Here is a 19,870-nt window from a genome sequence, read left to right on the forward strand (position 1 = left end):
CGCACGACCTCTGACCCGCGCGCGCCGGAAGCCGGCTCCGCGTCGGTCTCCCTGGCCCCGCGGTTGCCCTGACGACCGCGGGCGCCGCGGCTGGGCCTTAGCTGCAGGTGAGGAGCGGCCGGCGGGGCGGCAGCGGCCAGCCGCGAGCATGAGGAGCTGGTGTCTGTGTCAGATCTGCACCTGCGGGTAAGGAACGCGCAGCGTGGCGGCGGGCGGGGCGCGGGTGGCCGGAGCCCCGTGGTGGCCGCCCCCCGGAGATGATGGGACGTGGAAGCGGCGACCGCACTCCCCGGGTCCGCACCCGCCGGCTCCCGGGTGAAACAGTTCTGCTCTTAGTCTCCCTGGCCAGGTGCACACTGAACGCCGGCCGGCTGGGCGGAGGACGCTTGCGCGGGAGCGGCGGGTCCAGAGCCTGCTAAGGGGTGCGATCAGATCCCGCTGGGAGAGTGCATGCCCCCAACATCTTAGGGGGAAGGAAGGAATAGGAATAGGACGATCTGCAAGTCCATGAACTCTCAGCCCGCGCCACGCTTTCTTCCATCTCCAGCTTTCCATCCAAGCCTGACTGTAGCCCCATTCCCCTCCAAGCAGTGCCCCTTGGGGATCTGACCGACCGAGATGGGAGCAGTCTCCACCCTGAAACCCAGAATTGGTCTGTGGGTCCCTGCGTGACAACCTCCCATCCCCTGTAAACACAGTCTTCTTCCGCGGAGTCACTGTTGGCCCCAGGGATTCGATCACTGTTTGCTAAAGAAACATTATGGGCATGCGGATTCCACGGAATCCGTGAGTGACCATGCAACAGGAAGTGAGTGGAGCGGTATAAATTAAATCTTTCTGTGTTGGGATTTGAAAGTTAGTAAATCTAAGCGGATAAATCAAGATGTTAAAAGCTCATTAAAAAAAAAAAAAAGAAAGAAAAGAAAAAATGAAAACGCAGATGTAGCCTCCAGAAAAACTAAAAAGCAGAGATGATCGTCAGAAAGTAGTTTCTAGAGACTGGAAACGTTGGGCGAACGGGCTTTTCCGGTTTCCTTTTTCAGCTTTTCAGCTTGTTTTGTTACAATGTGAATGTATGCCTTGCATGAGAAATAAAACTAAGAATAATGAGAAACTCCAGAGCTTGGACTTGATTCTTGTAACTCAGTGCACCTGTATCAGAACCTCTATGCATGACCTGTGTTCCCCGTCCCTGATTGTTCCAAGAGACCATCTGTGGTCCTAAATCACTTTAGGACTTTCCCGAAGCCTCCACTGTCAGCCAGTAATCTCGAATCTCTCCACTCCTCTGACTTTGAATTTTGAATAGCCCATGACACCACCTCTCCACCCTTCCGCACACTGCAATCCTTCCTGCTGTCCAGCGACCTCCATGCAAAACAGCTGATCTCTCTTATGTTCTTCCCCGGGGGTTCACTGAGTCTAGATATCCTCGCCCGTTCTGACTCATCTACAGAGTGTATGCGTTTTCTTCAACCTTACCTGGGCTTGGATTAGTAGTCCTCACACATAGCCCGGAGCCCCAAATGATATGAGACCCGAGGAGCTGATTTTTCCTTTTTGTTTGCTTGGATTTTTGTGTTTGTTTTGTTAAGAACTTTATCTTTTTTTTTTTCTGATTATGAAATGAATATACATGAGGCATTGTATGAACATGCAAGGCAAAAAATCTAGAATGTAGTGAAAATCCCTCATCGTCCTAGTCCTAGAAATAATAAATGTTCTTTAAGACTTGTTTTTGCATTCGTTAGAAGGAAAGAGAAATAGAGTGTATTATACATACTGTTCCGCAACCCACTTTTTCACTGTTTACAGTCTCCGTGTCTGGCAACGGCCACGCCTTAAGATCAACCCTATTCTCTTTAACAACTACCTGCTATTAGCTTATATGATATATTGGTCAGGGTTATTAGTCATGGACAACATAATCTACTCTTGCCTAGTCGAGGCATAAGAGAATTTATTAAGGAAGTATATGCAGCTCACAGAGTTGTTGGAAGAACGGAAGAAACAGTTTTCAAAATAAGCTTTTCGGGAAAAATTCCCAAAAACTCTCACCTCAGAACTGGGCTGCCAAGGGAGCCACTGCCCCTGCCAATACCCAGGAAACAGCAACAGAGCGGCAGGCTTCAGAACCACTCCTTCCTGCCGAACCACCCTTTCCTGCTGAAGCTGCCAGACAGGAAGCCACCTTGCAAACCAGAAGGCTGCCTGACGCCTGCCTCCTCCAGCCTCTCTGTGCCTCTATCACAACCCTGCAAGCCTCTCTCCCTGGGTAGTGCTCTCTGAGAGCATCAGCTGAGCACACCCAACAGTTGAAAGCTAAATTGTCCATGGGGCCTGCCTGCCAAGAGCCTGGGAAATGTTAGCTTCTCAGCTTCTTAGTATAAGAAGACACTCCAGGGGCACCTGGGTGGCTCGGTCAGTTAAGCGTCTGACTTCACTTCAGGTCATGATCTCACCGTTGGTGAGTTCAAGCCCCGCGTCCAGCTCTCCACTGACAGCTCCGAGCCCAGAGCCTGCTTCAGATATAGCGTCTCCCTCTCTCTCTCTGCCCCTCTCCTGCTCGTGCTCTGTCTCTCGAAAATAAGTAAACATTAACAAAGTAAAATAAAAAAGACACTCTAAATCATTGTCAGAGGAAATACCATAATTTTTTCCACCATGAAGGATATACCATAATTTATTCATTATTTTTGTAAACACCATTGCAGAATAAACAGGTTTTTTGTGTGTTCGTGTGTATTAGTAAAGCTTATTTTAAATTTAGAGATTGTGTGTTTATCGAAGTTCTCTGATTAAGATGCAGTTATATAAAATATTTTTGAAAGCCAAAATAATCTTTCAGTTTATTTATGTTTGCACAGGAGGCATCATTGTCCACACGGAACCACAAGGATTTATGAAAATTCTGGCACGTCCTGCCCCACAACTGAATATTTGGAAAAATATCCTACATATGGCAATGTTCCTCCACCTCAGAGTCTGAAGCCCAAGCAAGAATTTCGAGCATGCCGTGGTAAAATGGAGGGGATAACGACATTTAAGTAAATATTCAGAAACTATTTGCTTTACTTTTCTCCAACTCTTCTGGGCTTAATAAAGTTGTTTTATTCTTTAAATTGAACTATTAAGTTGATTGAAGTCGAACCAACCCAAGAGCGAGGAACCAGTTGAGTCGCAACTTGAGAAACACAGAAAAACGAGCGTTAGGTTAGAATAGCAAACAGTGAGAAGAAACAAGGGCAACAAAAAGTTTTATTGTTTTAACCACTTAAAATCTCTTCTAACATCTGCTGCTTTCCACTGTCTCCCAACTAGAGGAATGCAGTAGCTTCCTGTATTTTCTGTATCTCTTCTAGTGTTTACATCTCTGATCTGTTTCCTATACTTTACCCTGCAGACATGACCTTTTTAAAATCCAGCTCTAGGGGCCCGGGGGGGCTCAGTCAGTTGAGCGTCCAACTTCGGCTCAGGTCGTGATCCCCCAGTCCGTGGGTTCGAGCCCCGCGACGGGCTCTGTGCTGACAGCTCGGAGCCTGGAACCTGCTTCGGATCCTATGTCTCCCTCTCTGCCCCTCCCCCACTCACACTCTGTCACTCTCTCTCTCTCTCTCAAAAATAAACATAAAAATTTTTTTTTACATAAAATGCAGTTCTAATTCTATCACCTCCTTGCTTAAAATACTTATGCTTTCCCATTTTATTTAATAGCCACCAAAATCCCTTTATGGTTTGGTCTGTACTCGCTTCTCTAATTTATTTTCACCGTGCTCTTTTATTTATTTCTTTATTTATTTCTTTATTTATTTATTTTAATTTTTTTTTTCAACGTTTATTTATTTTTGGGACAGAGAGAGACAGAGCACGAACGGGGGAGGGGCAGAGAGAGAGGGAGACACAGAATCGGAAACAGGCTCCAGGCTCTGAGCCATCAGCCCAGAGCCTGACGCGGGGCTCGAACTCACGGACCGCGAGATCGTGACCTGGCTGAAGTCGGACGCTTAACCGACTGCGCCACCCAGGCGCCCCACACCGTGCTCTTTTAATGTCACATCCCACAAGACATTTTTCATTTCTTGAAAATCTCAGGTCTCCCTTGCCACAGAGCCTTCCAGTATATTATTTCACTTGCCTGGAAATTTCCCTCCCTTTTACCCCAGTTAATGCCCACTTAGCCTGTACGTCTCAACCTAGTTATCACTCTGACACTGTACCCAGTTTGCAGGCTGGGTAAAAGTCCCCTATGTAAGGCCCCAAATCATCTTAGTTATTTATCATTAACTCCATTTCAGAGGCCCACACAGGCAGGAACTGTCTATTCTCATCTTCACGTTCTATTTCCAGGAACCTAGTGGGAGGCCTGCTGGCACCGAGTAGACACTCCATGTTTATTCAGTGTTGGATAGACAAAAAGAAGTCTTCCTGACCCTGAACTTTCCATTGGGACTTAGTTGGTTTTGTTTTTGTTTTTGTTTTTTTAAGTTAATTTATTTTTCACAGAGAGAAAGTGCAGGAGTGGGGGAGGGAGGGAGGGAGGGAGAGAGAGAGAGAGAGAGAGAGAGAGAGAGAGAGAGAGAATCCCAAGCAGGCTCCATGCTGTCAGCACAGAGCCCCATGCGGGGCTCGATCCCACAAACTGTGAGATTCTGGCCTGAGCCGAAATCCAGAATCGGACGCTCAACCGACTGAGTCACCGAGACGCCCCAGACTTAGCTTTTTTTTTTAAATTTGTTTTGTACCTTTGTCAGTGAGTTAATTCTTGTCTTTATTCTGTTAATGTGCACACCATATTCTTTTTTTTTTAAATTTGTTTTGTACCTTTGTCAGTGAGTTAATTCTTGTCTTTATTCTGTTAATGTGCACACCTAGGTGTTAAGTATAAAAATCAATAAATAGAAGTTTCTGGTGTCAGGAAACACACACGTCAGATTTCTATAACTTGGGGTTTTAAAAATGCTCCGTAACCACTTTAATCTGCAGTGTTACCCGTTTTCTTCTCATTTTAGAGCCCATTCTCCTTGCATAAGCCAAGGTGGAAACCTTCGAACTCTCAGGCCAGTACTCGTCCCTCTAACATTTCGGGCCGCCCTTGAGGTAGCACTGCTTTGGCGATTGCACTCGACTTCTGTAGACGTGTGGCTCGTCCACAGATTTGAAGATCTTCCATAGTCCTCAGATACGGTGTGCTTTAGAATCATCCAGAAGGGTTAAAATGGCAGATTCCAGCGTTCCACCTGAAACCACAGGTCCCAGGAATCTGCATCTTTAACCAGCACTGCTGCTCAGTCTGTTGCCACAGATTCAGTGCAGTGGGTCAGGTACTACAGCGTCCCTGAGTGTGACGTGGGCCGTGAGGGACCTGGCCCCTGTGTTGCTTACAGCCTTGTGAGGATAGCAGTCAAGAAACAAAAACTCGGGTAAATAAACAAGCTATAACTATTGAAAATGAGGTGAAGCAATAGAACAATTGAGAGAGAGCAAATGGGAATGTTGCTCATTTTTTTCTTCACCTTAACATTCTTCCTTGATGCCTTAAAGATTCATAACGGAGATCTGAAATAAATGTCACAATATGCATATTTGTTGAATAAAGGTTTCGCATTTAACTAGTTCTAAATGTTAAAATTGGGAAAGAATGACATGCCATGTCTTTCAGTTTTTATTTATTTTGAGGGAGAGAGGGCAGGAGTGGGGGGAAGGGCAGGGAGAGAGAGAGAGGGAGGGAGGGAGGGAGGGAGAATCCCAAGCAGGCTCCACCCCCGTCAGTGGGGGGAGCGCCTGACACAGAGCTCGAACTCGGGAACCGTGAGGTTATGACCTGAGCCGAAACCAAGAGTCAGACGCTTCGCTGACTGAGCCACCCAGGCGCCCCGTGCCATACCTTCCTTTAAAAAGGCAATGGTTTCATAATTCTGGTTTTGTCAGTTGACTTGATCAAGCATCCCTTAATGGTAAAAACGAAACAAAACACAACAACCAACCAACCAGAAAGACAAAAGAAAGAAAAAGAACATGTCCCAGCTCCCAAAAGTTCCAAATATGTCCAGGCAACTATAATTTCCGTTTTTTAAATCACCGTCTGTACACTTAGTAAAACATTGGATCTTTTCTTGGTATCTTGACTGGGAATAGCAGCACTTCCGAGGGCCGCAGGCGAGGGGTTCAGAACCCTTCCTCAGCTCCCTCATGTTGACTGTCCACTAAGCAGCAGCAGCTGATGGGCCGGTACGAACAATAAAGGGTCATTCTGTACTTTGTAACATAGGACGGGACTGTAACGAGCAGATGTCTAGACTTGTCTCTAAGATTTTCGATGCTTTATACAACGTCACAGCTGCAGGACAGCTGGATGTCTGCCAGGGTAGCTAGGAAGCCCGCCCCAAAGTATGATAGTGGACACGTCGTATGGGGCCAATCCGATGGCCGAGAGCCCATTTACCCACTACCACGTCTCCATAGACCGCTGCTTTGGGTTTGGAGGTATACTTTCTAACACTTAGCGAGTCTACCTAGAGGAACTAAGACTTCTACGCTTTCTCTCTGTCATCTCCCTGATTCCTCCACTGCCTGATCGCATTTTAGCCCGTTCCCCTCTAGCTGGCATTTGGGAAGAGCAAAGAACAACTCAGATGTCTTGAGAGTAAGAGGTATGTGATTTCTCCCACTTCTCCACTAAATAATATTTACTAAGCATTTGTTAGGTGTCGGGCCCCACGCTAAGCCCCTGGCACACAGCGGTGAGCATGGGGTTCCGGCCATGATCTCTGTGCTCACAGACTCTGCAGTCCAGCGAAGGTAGCCACACATCACTGGGAAGAAGTACAAAATCGCAGCAGTGATCACGTGCGTGAAGGACAGGCACAAGGTGACTTGAGAGCCAGAATAAAAGGTTTGACTTTATCAGGGAGAAGAGAAGAGGGAGCTAAATCCCGACAGGTGTGAAGCAACTGACTGAATTAAGTAGGTAAGGAAGTGCATTCCAGGCAAAGATGGCGGGCAGGGGAGGGCAGGGGAGGGGAGAGAAGGCAATTCCCGGAGAAGGCCGCCTCCCCCTGCAGGAGGAAGCAGGTGCTGAGGCTAGCGGAGGAGGCCCCCGGCGGTTTTTGCCGTGTCCTTGGAGCCACACGAAGCCGCTGAAAGTTTCTTCTCTTGTCCACCCACCTGTTTGCATTTGGAGGGGGTGAGGGAGATACCGGTGGGAATGACCTGATCAAATTTACAAGTGAGAGGATTCCTTTGGGTGCAACATGAGACCAGACTGGAGAGAAGCTAATAGGTTTGAACAGGGATTAGGAAAGCTTGGGCCGTTCTGGTAGCGCCACGGAGGAGGAAATGGTGGGGTTTGCAAGAGATTCGGAGGCCGCGCTGACAGGAGAGCTGAGGCCTGACGGTGAGTCCTGGCTTTCCGACTGTGCAGCTCAAGTCGCCGGGATGCCTTTCGCTAAATAGGGAGCAAGTGTTCAGTGTTGCTTATGGACACACACAGAAAGTAGTGATTAGTACACGATGGTTTAAACAACTAAAATGAGTGACACAGGGGAGTCCAGAAGAGAAGAAAGCAATTTTGAAGACTTGTAGTAATAATAAATAGTAGTGGCTAACGTATTGCCCTCACTGGGCACCAAGCTCTCGTAAATATGTGTGCGTGCACGCCTGTATGTGTGCCAGTTCTGAAATAACCCTGTGAGGTACATGGCAAGATCGGCCCATTTTATATGTCAGGAAACTGGGGCACAGGCGGGTTAACCGAGTCGTCCAAGGTCACGCATCTCGTGAACGATAGAGCCGGGATTCGGACCCAGGGAGTCTGATCACGCTGGGTCTGTCACCTCCCTTCCGCACCCCACCAGCCAACCCAAGTGTCTGCAGCTCTCCTTCTGCCCCATGAGGTTACGTGATGCCCAGGGTGGCCGCATCGCCACACAGCTCCCATCTGTGGCAAGGGCTTCTGGGAGGTCCAGAGATGAGGCAGAATCACATCCATACTATGAATGCGGTTTAAGGCTGAAGTCCAGAGTTCAGGTGTTAATTATCCACGTAACTGATGATTCAATAGTAAGCAGGAAGATCTTATGATCTAGAAGAAAGCATGCCCAAATAGCTTAGTCTTCAAGTAGGACGAATAAGGATTTGGACAAAGTGGACCCAGGGGATAGATTTTAGATTCATGAAATCCGAAAATTTCCTTCTAGGTTAGAAAAAAATTCTGTTACTTAAAGATTTTATTTATGTAAGATCCAATCAACTGAAGATCCATTGTAATGATGTTTTGAAAACCAGGATTTTTGACATATTTTTTCTTAACATATTTAGTCACTGGATAGGACATAAAGGAATTCTTTCTCTCAAGTAGTTTATCAACTGCCACCATTTTAATATCTTCTTAGACTTTTCAAATGAAAAAAAAAACCTTGAAAATTTCAACACTGCGTTGAGATAATGATTATTTCTAATTAAGAAACTGTGAGGCTATGTTTCAAATTTATTCGTTTCAGATCGGATTATCGTCCTTACGAAATAGTCAAACAGCCTCGCCAGGTACCAGAAGAATATAAACCAAAACAGGGGGAGATTGATCTTGGCACTACGTACAAACGGGATTTCAATTCTTACAAAGTGCAGCCTGTGGCCATCGTCCGGCCTTTGGAGAGACAACAAGCTAAACAAGGAAAGTTGGACACTGTCCCAACCTATAAAGGTAACTTGGCATTTCAAAAATGAAGGAGCCAGGGGCGCCTGGGTGGTGCAGTCGGTTAGGCGTCCGACTTCAGCCAGGTCACGATCTCGCGGTCCGTGAGTTCGAGCCCCGCGTCAGGCTCTGGGCTGATGGCTCAGAGCCTGGAGCCTGTTTCCGATTCTGTGTCTCCCTCTCTCTCTGCCCCTCCCCCGTTCATGCTCTGTCTCTCTCTGTCCCAGAAATAAATAAACGTTGAAAAAAAAAAATTAAAAAAAAAAAAAAAATGAAGGAGCCAAAAAACCTAAACTCACTTCTATCCAACGTCAAATCATAATTTGGTGTGTGGCCAAACTTAGCTCCCACGACTCAGGAGAACCTTTTTTGGCTTTGGTCAAAGCAGCACTGTATAGTGAAGAAAGGCCATTTGCCTCATTGAGAGTTAAAAGACCTGGGTTTCTTTCCAAATGTAGCCACTTGATTCACGTTCTCTGTCTAAAAACACATACAGTTGAGCCAGGTCCCCGTATGTGTGGATTCTTCTCCAGAAATACAGTCCAGCCCAGCCCTGCAAAGGTATTATCCCTTCCTTATGATTCTTTGAATCACATTTTTTCTCCGGCTTATACTTCGTTGTAAGAGCACAACACAGAATGCATGTAACATACAAAATATACATTGACTGTGGATGTATAGGAACCTTAACTATTGTTAACTGTGGTTACCTACTGGTTTCCGGCCAACAGTAGGCCATTAGTTGTTCTGGGAGTCAAAGTTATGTGCAGAGTTTTGACTGTGCAGGGGGGTCAGTGCCCCTAACCCCTGTGTTGTTCAAGGGTCAAGCGTAAAAGCAAAGGCTGCCAGTGAACAAGCATTATATCATCCTTGTCGCATTGTGCCACGGTTACTCGGCACCGTTCCTTTCCTGCAATTCCAGAATGAGCTGAAACTCTACCGAGCGGACTGGAGTCTTTGAGAAGGTCAAGTAAAGAGCGACGCCCTTCACCACTTAAGTTCTGAGCCCACTGAAAGCAAAAGACCAGATGCAGAACCAAATAGTCCCTTTCGAGTGACAAGGGCTAGGGTGAAGAATAAGGCTTAGATCTGGGCACAGATGCTTCCTGATACTGAACTCAGAACAAAATCGGCTTATCCATCCGGGGACAATGGTGGTGCACTGCTTAGGGAACTTAGTCCTCTAAGGCTTCTAGCGGGGACAAAGTGTGATGACACCTTCTCTCTGTGGGCCGCTGACTTAGAAGAGTAAGAGGCTGGACAGTGTATGGCTAGTTTCTTTCCAAAAACCAAGTTGATTTTAAAATACTCTATTGCTTTTGGGGAACGGGGCCTTTCTTTTTAAAGCCTATCTTGTTAGTACACATTCTTTCCATATTTTTTCTTGATAACGTAATTGCGTTTTTAAGCTGATATCTTTTTCATTAGTTAGGTGATATAGCTGAATGGTATGTCCTCAGATAAAACCCCTTTGTAACAGTGACGTCACCCACAATGAAAGCAACGGTTTATAGTTTAAATGGGCAATAGCTGAAGGTCTATGTGTGCTTCAAATATCCCCCTCACCAGTTCGATGCGTAGGTAAGTGCCTGTTATCAGTACTCTAGGATCTACGTGTAGGGAGGTCGGGGGCAACGTGCTTTCTGTCTTTTAAGCTGCGATCACATAAGATGCTACCCAAACATTAAAACGAAGTGTTAAGACAATGTGTATGGTGAATAAGTATATTGTTATAATGCAATGTAGCATCTAGCGATCGCAGATCTGAATTTACCGGTATGCAGTGGAGGTCGTGTGCTGCATAACAAGGTGATGTAGAAGGTACTTGATGAAAACGACTGGGTCTTTTAACAACCATGGTGAGATTTTCTTTTCTTTTTCCTACAAGATCGATGGAAAAATATCACTAATATTGATATTCCCTGAGGTTGTGACTATTACACATAACACACATAACACACACACACACACACACACACACACACTGGGTCTAGCTTCTCATTACCTGGGTTTCCTGTAGATTTCCATACTTTCACCCCCATAAGCCAATGTTGAGGATTCCTGGCGTCCCTCTGGTTTCTCACTTCTGATCTTTCCTAGTGAGGAGAGGTTATTTTTGTATTTCCAGGCTTGGGAGCATGAGACCATAAATATTAAGGGCCGAGGCAGAACTCATCATTCTGTGTGATGATTGTATCGCAGGATTTTATAGACACCTGTTTAAGGACAGGCGTGGAGCTGACAAGAAATCACAATAAGAGACCCTCTCGCTATTCATCGAGAATCAGACAACAGAGGAAAGACAGAAGTGGGATACGATAAAGAGAAAGGAAGAAAAAAGCCCGTAGGGTGGTGGCGAGAAGGGTACCATCTAGTTCTGGAGATGTAGTTCTATGAGACAGGCTACTCTCAGAAATGCATCTGCCCCCAGAAGCCTCACTTTAGAAGGTCATTCATATTAAAACATAGATGATGAAAATGGGCCAGTGTTTGATTTGATAAATGTTTTCAGGATTTCTCTGCTCTGTGCTAGCCACTGTAGGGAATACAGAGATCCGAATCAAACATAGTTGTTGACAAGTAGAAACTTTATGGTTGAGGAAAAAAAGCAATAGTAGCATAAAAAATTAAATAGCTTTAGTAGAAATAAATAATATGTGGGCATATTATTGGGGCAGCTCATTTGGCTGAGTGTCTGACTCTTGAACTTGTCTCAGGTCATGATCTCATGGTTCGTGACTTTAAGCCCCGTGTTGGGCTCTGTGTTGACAGCACGAAGCCTGCTTGGGATTCTCTCTCTCTCTCCCCACCCCCTCAAAATAAATAAACTTAAAAAAAATGTATGTGTTATTACTAGGGAGGAGGATAATTCACTAGAAAATTGATGGAACAACTCATGCTTCAAAAATTTAGACTGAGCAACATCACACTTCAGGCCAGCCCAGGAATGTATCAGAGACTAGTAAGTACTGGTCTACAGGAAAGGGAAGGACATCACAAAAACTAGGGTGAAATGAGCAAAAACGCATAAAGCCAGAAAAATACAATGGTTGTTGGGTAAACATCAGAGGAGGAAATGCGAGATTGGGGTCTAATTCTAGAAATGTAGATGGAGATCATATTGTGAAGCCTTGATCACAGACTGAGGTGCTTAACATTTTTATCATAGCTACTAAAAGTGGGTGAGTTCTGTTTCCAGGTAGCCTATAGTAAATGGCAGACCGCATCATTTCCACTGCAACAGCTAAAGATATGTATAAACTATTTATTTATTTATTTATTTATTTATTTATTTATTTATTTATTCATTCATTCATTCATTCATTCATTCATTTATTTATAAATGTTTGTTTATTCTTGAGAGAGACAGAGACAGAGTGCGAGCAGGGGAGGGGCAGAGAGCGAGGGAGACACAGAATCCAAAGCAGGCTCCAGGCTCTGAGCTGTCAGCACAGAGCCCGACGCAGGGCTTGAACCCACAAATCTTGAGATCATGACCTGAGCCGAAGTTGGACACTTAACCGACTGAGCCACCCAGGTGCCCCTGTTACTATTATTTTTAATGTTTATTTTTGAGAGAGAGAGAGACAGAGTGCAAGCAACGGAGGGGCAGAGAGAGACGGAGACAGAATCTGAAGCAGACTCCAAGCTCTGAGCTGTCAGCACAGAGCCCAACATGGGGCTTGAACTCACAAGTCATAAGATCATACCTGAGCTGAAGTCAGACTCTTAAACAACTGAGCCACCCAGGCCCCCCATGTATAAATTTTTTAACTGGAAAAAAACTTTTTTAAATGGCATTGGACAGCTGTGGAAGGAAAGAACTAAAATTCCAGAGATGGTGGATGCCTTCCTAGGTGAACTAAGATAGCTGTTTACATCCCTTGGACCATTTGTCAAATCCAGGCCAAGGCTGAAGACTGGGCTTGGCATAAGCAGAAAGACTCTACTGGGAGAAGGGAATCCAGTGGAGCGCCTGATATGTGGGCTTGGTATGACAAGCTGGAATCTATAAGTCCTCCAGATGTATGGCTGGTTTTCCTTGTGGAGTGTTTGCAGGGTGTTTCGGGGGCATGGTGGGCTAGGAGACTAGGGCAGAAAGAATCCCACAGAAGTAACCCACAGTTGTACTTGGGAATAGGTGCTTAGGAAACAAAGTCCCACAGAATGAGGGCTCTACCACAAACACACCACAGTTCTTGTCCTTGACACACTTGTATCTAAAGGAAGACCATGTCTAACTAAAAGTGCCTCTGAGCACCAACCTAGCTCAGTTCCTGATTGGATCAAGGCAATCGGCCTAACACTGAAAAAAGCAAGCTTTCTCCTGTTGAAAATAACATTGATTTCAATGTCTATGGCTTTCTTATATGTGACATCTAGCACTTGGTAAAATATGAGACCTAAGAAGAACCAGAATATATTTGGAGAGATGGTCAAGAAATTTCCAAAACTGATGAAAGAACCAAGCCACAGATTCAAGAAGCTCAACAAATCCCCAAATAGATAAATACAAAGAATACCACAGCTAGGCAATTATCATCAAACTTCTGAAAATGAAGTGAAGATGAATTCTCAAAAGTAGCAAAACCACACATTATTCACAAAAAGAAAAATCAGAAACATACCTAACTTTTCATCTGAAGCTATGGAATCCAGAAGATAATGGGATGACATCTTTAAAGTGTTGAAAGGAAAAAAAGAACCAAGAACTTTAAACCCAATGAATCCCAGATTTTCACATCTAATGAAAATATCTTTCAAAAAATATGGCAAAATAAAAATGTTTTTGGAAAACAACAACAACAACAAAAAACTCAAAGAATCTGTTAGTAACAGACCCATACTACAAAAAGTAGTAAAGGAATGTCTTCGGGTGGAAGGCAAATGATTCTAGAGGGCAGCATGAAATGCACGAAGATATGAAACACACAGAAAGGTTAACTATGTGGGTAAATATAAGAGAATACCGACCTCTCAAAGTCACAATAATAATTATATTATGTATTTTTATATAAATATGGAAGTAAAATATAGCACAAAATACAGCATGAGGGTGTAAATGGCATTAAACTGTTGAAAGTTTCTTCCACTGTTCTAGAAGGGGTAAAAATATCAATTTAAGTTCAAGTAGGTCCAAAAGATCCCCTAATAGGAAAAAAATGCATTTTCATTCTAAAAATATGTGAAGTTTGGGACACCTGGGTGACTCAATCGGTTAAGGGTCTGACTTTGGCCCAGGTCATCATCTCACTGCTCGTAAGTCTGAGCCCCACGTCGGGCTCTGTGCTGACAGCTCAGAGCCTGGAGCCTGCTTTGGATTGTGTGTTTCCCTCTGTCTCTCTGCCCCTCCCCACTCACACTCTGTCTCTCTCTCTCTCTCTCTCTCTCTCTCTCAAAAAATAAATAAACATTAAAAAAATTTTAAAAATATGTGAAGTTATAATTAAAGTGCTAATAGATAAAATGGAATAATAAAAATACCTTTTATCTAAAACAAGGCAGAAAATAAGGGGTAAGGGAACAAAGGACATGTGGGAACAAATCAAAAGCAAACAATATAGTCAACTTAAACTCAATTAGACCATTCATTACATTAAATGTAAATGAAATAAAATTTCAATTAACACTTCAAGATTGATTTTTCAGTTTGAGCATACTAAGTTTCAGTTTACCTCTTGAAATAGGGATATCTAGTAGAAAGATATATATGTGGGTTTGGTGTTTGAAAGGAAGTCTGGAATGGAGATTCACTTCTGGAAATCATCAGCTTCCAGGTAGTATTAAAACCATGGGACTTCTTTGATGATATACAGATTGAGAAAGAAATGCTCAGGATGGAGCTCCCTGGCTTTGTAAAAGTTGTTTCCAAGTCCTTGGTGCCATAAGATGCCACAGGGAACAGGTTCCAAAGTACCAAGGAAAAGAACTAGCATGTGCAACTCAGGACTTTTGTCCTCAAAGAGGAACCTAGAACAGCTCATTATATAAGGATGGGGATGGAGCTCTACATTCAAACATCGATGGTGAGCAAACACATGGACGTAAGGCTGATCAGAAGAGAGCAAGTGGCTAGAAATCAAAAGAATGAGCAAAGGAAACAGAACTTCCCTTATCTAACCAGGGCAATACCGCAGTTGCCAAAGGACCAGACTGCACTGTTAGATATGCATGGCACTACATTTGTCCTTTCTATCAGTGTCATAAGACACGAAAAAATAGATTATATTAATAAATATTACGTTTTAAAGGTGTTGCTTGAACATTATCAATAAATACTCCAGAATGAACAATCAATATTCCATGCGTATGAACATAGGCGTATGTATAAAAGGAAAATCAATTTTCTGCAGTTATCTGCAACCGATATCCATGGTAATGTGTGCTATGAAGCCTTGTGTTTCGGTCTCCAAATTCTTGCTTCCCTTTTGAAAACTGAAGCTCGTTTGGCAAGGGAGAACTACCCTCTTCTATTTAGTTTCTTTTTTTTTTTTTTTTTAATTTTTTTTTCAACCTTTATTTATTTATTTATTTTTTTTTTTTGGGACAGAGAGAGACAGAGCATGAACGGGGGAGGGGCAGAGAGAGAGGGAGACACAGAATCGGAAACAGGCTCCAGGCTCTGAGCCATCAGCCCAGAGCCCGACGCGGGGCTCGAACTCACGGACCGCGAGATCGTGACCTGGCTGAAGTCGGACGCTTAACCGACTGCGCCACCCAGGCGCCCCTAGTTTCTTTTTTTTTTTTGAAATTAACATCTTTTTCTCGGTCATTTTGGCAGCAAGGCCGGACTACAGACCTTCAATAGCATCCTACGATTTCCTTCTAGTTTGTGAAAAAGTGTTATAATTTTATACTTGACATTGCAAACAACAGAGATTCGTTCATGGTGCCTCAAGAAAAAGAGAGTTTCCCGTGACCTGGTAGTGGAAAGCCACTGGGTACAGAGGAAGCTTGAGGGCGGAGCTACTCCCTCCCTCCCCGCCTCTCTGCCAGAGCCCCATGGGTTCTATTACAGCCTCTTCACTTCTCTGCATGTATCTGCTCTGACTGCCACTCTACTACCTGGGCTCCTCTGTCTACTTATCAATTCTGTTGCCCTACAGGTGGATTTTGAAGTCTTCGGCTTACCATAGCTCTCCAATTCTATCCGCTACATGGCATCCTTGTAGATTCATCTCTCGCTTTTATCTGGCTCCATGTTTTCAAGTTTGGGTTCACAAGGACAAGAATTGCTTACCCAGCTCGTCTCTTCTTGCCAGGCTGTTTTGTATATCCCTACTAGCCTACAGATGATCTGCTCTCAGGCCAGGCATCCACTCTCATCCAAACACCAGTACTTGATGAGATGGAAGTGATCGTTTGGTCCCAAAGTTGGCCACTGTGGCAGAACTGTTTGTGAATGAGGAATTCTTCTCTCCAAAGGAGGTATCCCCATAAAAAGCATTTGAGTTTTGGCCTTTCCAATAGACACTGCATGGACTGTAGCCTAGACTCTTATATGTTATCTTGTGTGACTTCTGTCTTTTATAAATTAGTCTTCAGTGTACATGTTTTTTGGGTAAAGTCAATTCCACAGTATTTCTTTTTTTTTAATGTTTATTTTTGAGAGAGAGAGACAGAGCATGAGCATGAGCATGAGCAGGGGAGGGGCAGAGAGAGGAAGACACAGACTCCAAAGCAGGCTCCAGGCTCTGAGCTGTCAGCACAGAGCCCAACGCGGGGCTTGAACTCATGAGCTGTGAGATCGTGGCCTGAGCCGAAGTCGGACGTTCAACCGACTGAGCCACCCAGGCGCCCCATTTTCCACAGTATTTCTTATCTTACTACCTTTCTCATCTAGAAATAGAAACACTAAATAACCCTCAGTTGAAATGTGAGTACTTCAGTTTCCCATCCATGGTCTAGGTAGGCTGCAAGAAGCAGAATTTAGGTATTTAACGCTAAATCTCAGACTTAGCTCTGAGGTTCACTTGTAAATTCTACATACAATTTCTGACATGTTTGAAAGCACTCATTTCAGGCCTCTGGCCTCTAGATGGCCCCCTATCTTTGGGGAATGACGTGAAGTCCATTTTCTGAGAAGTTAAAGTTGAAGCCAATGAACTTTCTGGGATAGTACAAGTTATTCTGTATCTTTGCTCAGAGAGTCCTGTTCCTAAAGTATAATGGAATTGCAATTCTCTCTCCTTTGAGGAGTCCCTCTGAAACCAAGGAATAATACCCACGTCACTTTTGCCCACACATCAGGGCCTTTGATTTCATGTTAATCCCTAGATTTTATGGTTTCCTTTAGCATTTCTTGAGTTATAGTGAAAACCCCAAGCAGTTCCTGGAAAACACAACCATAATCTCCTAAACTCTGCCTTTATCCAAAACACAGGCTTTCAAAAACTATCAACAATCCAGCTCAGATGTTCCATTCCCTTGTTGCGTATTCAGGTAAGTCTAGAAGTAGAAAGTTATATGTACTAAAGTGGGATGATAGAAGAGACAGGTGAACATGAAGAAGAAACAAACCAGGGGAACGTGAGCAACTTCATACTCGATTATTGTCCAGATTTATGAAGGAAATGAAAAGATGTTTGGCAATGAGAGAAGTAAGCAAGCCATGATTTTTAGAAGATGGTTGTTTTCTTCGGTATTTTAAAATGCTCTCTTTTTTATTTTCAAGATGATTACAAAGCTTGGGACATTCAGAAAACGGACCTTTATAAACCAGAGCAAACTTATCATCCCCCCGCCATGAAATTTGGAAATTCAACTACATTTCAGGATGATTATGTTCCTCAGGAGATACAGCCTCGGCAAAGCTTTAAACCCAGCCCTGTGATCAAACGTTCTACTGTCCCTTTTAATGGTGACACAAATCACCGCCTTGACTATGTACCTTATCAGCTAGAATTCAAGTTCTCAAGGCCAAAAGAGGTTTACAAGCCAACCACCCAACCCTTTGAGGATCTCACAACTCACCGGTATGACTTTCAGGGCCTTGTTGGCGAATCTGCAAAACTCTGCAGACCTCCATACACCAGAGTGACCCAAAATGCTCATTTTGAAGGAAGCACCGAATTCCACGAAAGCTTTCAACCATGGGAAATCCCACCTCCTGCAGTCAAGAAAACACCAGAGTATGTCCCTCCCACAGGCACCATGCAGTTAAACAGCACAAGTCATCTTGACTACGTTCCCTATCAGACCAAACGTGTTGTTCCCATCAGGCCAGTTTCTCAGAAAAGAAATAACAACTTTCCTTTTCAAGGAAAAAGCACCACAAAGGAAGATTTTCCAGCCTGGGAAAGCTGTCGTCAAGGACTTATTAAGAAGCAGCAGCAGATTCCCAACCCATCTGGAAAATTTGATGGTTGGACCACTTTCAGGTCTCACTACGTGCCACATGAGCTGAATCCAACACAGAGCTGCAAACCCGTGCACGCTCCCGTGAAGAGTTCTGCTCCATTCGATGACACAACCATGTACTGTCTAGAGTACACACCAAAGAAGCGGGAAGTCTGCCCCGCTAGCTTTCCCTCTCCTCCGGGTTATGTCTTTGAAAATACAAATTCTCGAGGTCATCACTTCTTCCGCAAGATCACACCCACGGTGGAGGCCTCCTAATCATCCTGATTAGAGGATGATATTGGTTTTCTAAAGGCAAAGCCAATTTTTTGGTAGTGAAAATAATTGAGGGGAGAGGTAAAAGAAATCATTTTAAAATTTTAAACAAGAAAATTGGAAAATTACTTATGGGAAGTGAGGACCTTAAAATCTATTCTGTATTGATCTCTCACCAAGATTGTTCTCTACTCTGCTATTCTGAAAATTGAATAACGGGCATTCCCACCTGAACTATTTTGATCCCCAACCTACCGTTTGGTCGCTTGTCTCTGATTGATTACCCTTTATACTTATGCTTTTAATTACGACAATTACATGGTCACTCACAACCTGGTTATCATGTGTCAAGTGCACTGGGACTGTCCAGCACACCTCTGACCATGACTGGTGGATTCCTCATCCGGGACGACAGTCTTCATCTCAGACTTCAGGGTGTGGACACCTTGCACCGTGGTTAGAGGTGCCAGGGGTGACTGCACCGCTCCTCACCATGTTCAAGTTCGTAAGAGGAGCCGCCGTGTGACCAACAACGGCTCTGCGTGCGGGGAATCAAGGCTCTGAGTTCAGGTTCCAGTGACAACAGTTTCTATTTGCGTCACCCTTGGCCAGTGATGTGTGTCTCTGAGCCCCAGTGTCCCCATGTGTAAAAGGACATTTGGTCTGCTCAGCTCACAAACATCGTTTCGAGCATCAGGGCAGATGGTTCATCGAAACCCAAAAGTCAAAGTGCCAAACAAGTGTCAGAGATTGTTACGAAGTGCCTCAGTCTCTCTTTTGAACCTGTTTTCTCCTTTTCCAAACGAGGGTCATTACCTCCTCAACACTCACTTTCTGGCCGGAGGCAAGGATTGGAAAATGACCAAATTTGCTTTGAGCTTATGAGGAGTAAGCTTTCTGAGTCTTGTCCTCAATCAAGCACCTGAGAACCCGCTACAGAGCATAGAGAGCTTGGACTAGGAGAGTCACGTGGTTTGAAAGACAGTATTTGTAGGAAGGAAAACACTGTGTGTTCGAGTAGTTTTAGGAATGACCGATGGCTCTGAAGAATCTTCAAGGTAACCCCGGGTCATGACGTACCTAATTGCCATGCCTGGAGTCATGGTTCAGAAGAAGCAGCAGGCTCGGTCTGGGGCATAATTATGTCCTTCTTCTCCAGCGTGAGCTAAGCGCTAAGAAGGGAGGGAAAGAATGATGTCAGTGAGTGAAGCAGAAAGAACATACTGCATTTATAAATGCTGAAAATTTCCTAACGAATTAAACTCCTGTTTTTATTTTTTCCTTGCTGGATGATTGCATTAGGGGAGAGTATGATTTATCATGAAGTGTAGTCTTTTGTAGCTTTAGAATTCTTTCAAACTATGTGCTTGAGAATAGGTCCACCAATGTTTGGTTAAAATGTTTATTTGAAAGTAGCTCGTGTGTATGTACGTTTGTATTGATTAGTGAAAATTATGACATGTAGAATTCTGTATTTATGCAACATTAATAAAGCATCAATAAAATGCATTTTCATGAAGTCATTTCTGCACAAAATTTTCTCTGGAAAAGAGGCCTTTGTAA

At 44.1% G+C, this 19,870-nt stretch overlaps 1 protein-coding gene across 2 annotated transcripts; it reads left to right on the plus strand.

Moving 5' to 3' along the window:
- Positions 1-24: 24 nt before the first annotated feature.
- Positions 25-19,816, plus strand: SAXO2 (stabilizer of axonemal microtubules 2). Of its 2 annotated transcripts, XM_045448579.1 has the most exons (4): positions 25-186; positions 2,868-3,047; positions 8,499-8,701; positions 17,367-19,816. In XM_045448579.1, exons 1-4 carry the CDS (start codon positions 149-151, stop codon positions 18,308-18,310), a joined length of 1,365 nt encoding a protein of 454 aa, XP_045304535.1. In that variant the 5' UTR covers positions 25-148; the 3' UTR covers positions 18,311-19,816. The 2 variants fall into 2 exon arrangements, with proteins under 2 accessions (XP_045304535.1, XP_045304536.1); XM_045448580.1 differs by lacking the exons at positions 25-186; positions 2,868-3,047 and adding an exon at positions 17,076-17,134 and having other exon boundaries at positions 8,601-8,701.
- The last annotated feature ends 54 nt before the right edge of the window (positions 19,817-19,870 follow it).

This window comes from Leopardus geoffroyi, chromosome B3 (genome assembly GCF_018350155.1).
Source record: "Leopardus geoffroyi isolate Oge1 chromosome B3, O.geoffroyi_Oge1_pat1.0, whole genome shotgun sequence".
NCBI lineage: Eukaryota > Metazoa > Chordata > Mammalia > Carnivora > Felidae > Leopardus > Leopardus geoffroyi.

Coding starts and splice junctions, on each gene's coding strand:
- SAXO2 (XM_045448579.1), top strand. CDS start 149: ATGAGGAGCTGGTGTCTGTGTCAGATCTGCACCTGCGG. Junction 3,048..8,498: donor GAGGGGATAACGACATTTAA/GTAAATATTCAG, acceptor TATTCGTTTCAG/ATCGGATTATCGTCCTTACG. Junction 8,702..17,366: donor CACTGTCCCAACCTATAAAG/GTAACTTGGCAT, acceptor TTTATTTTCAAG/ATGATTACAAAGCTTGGGAC.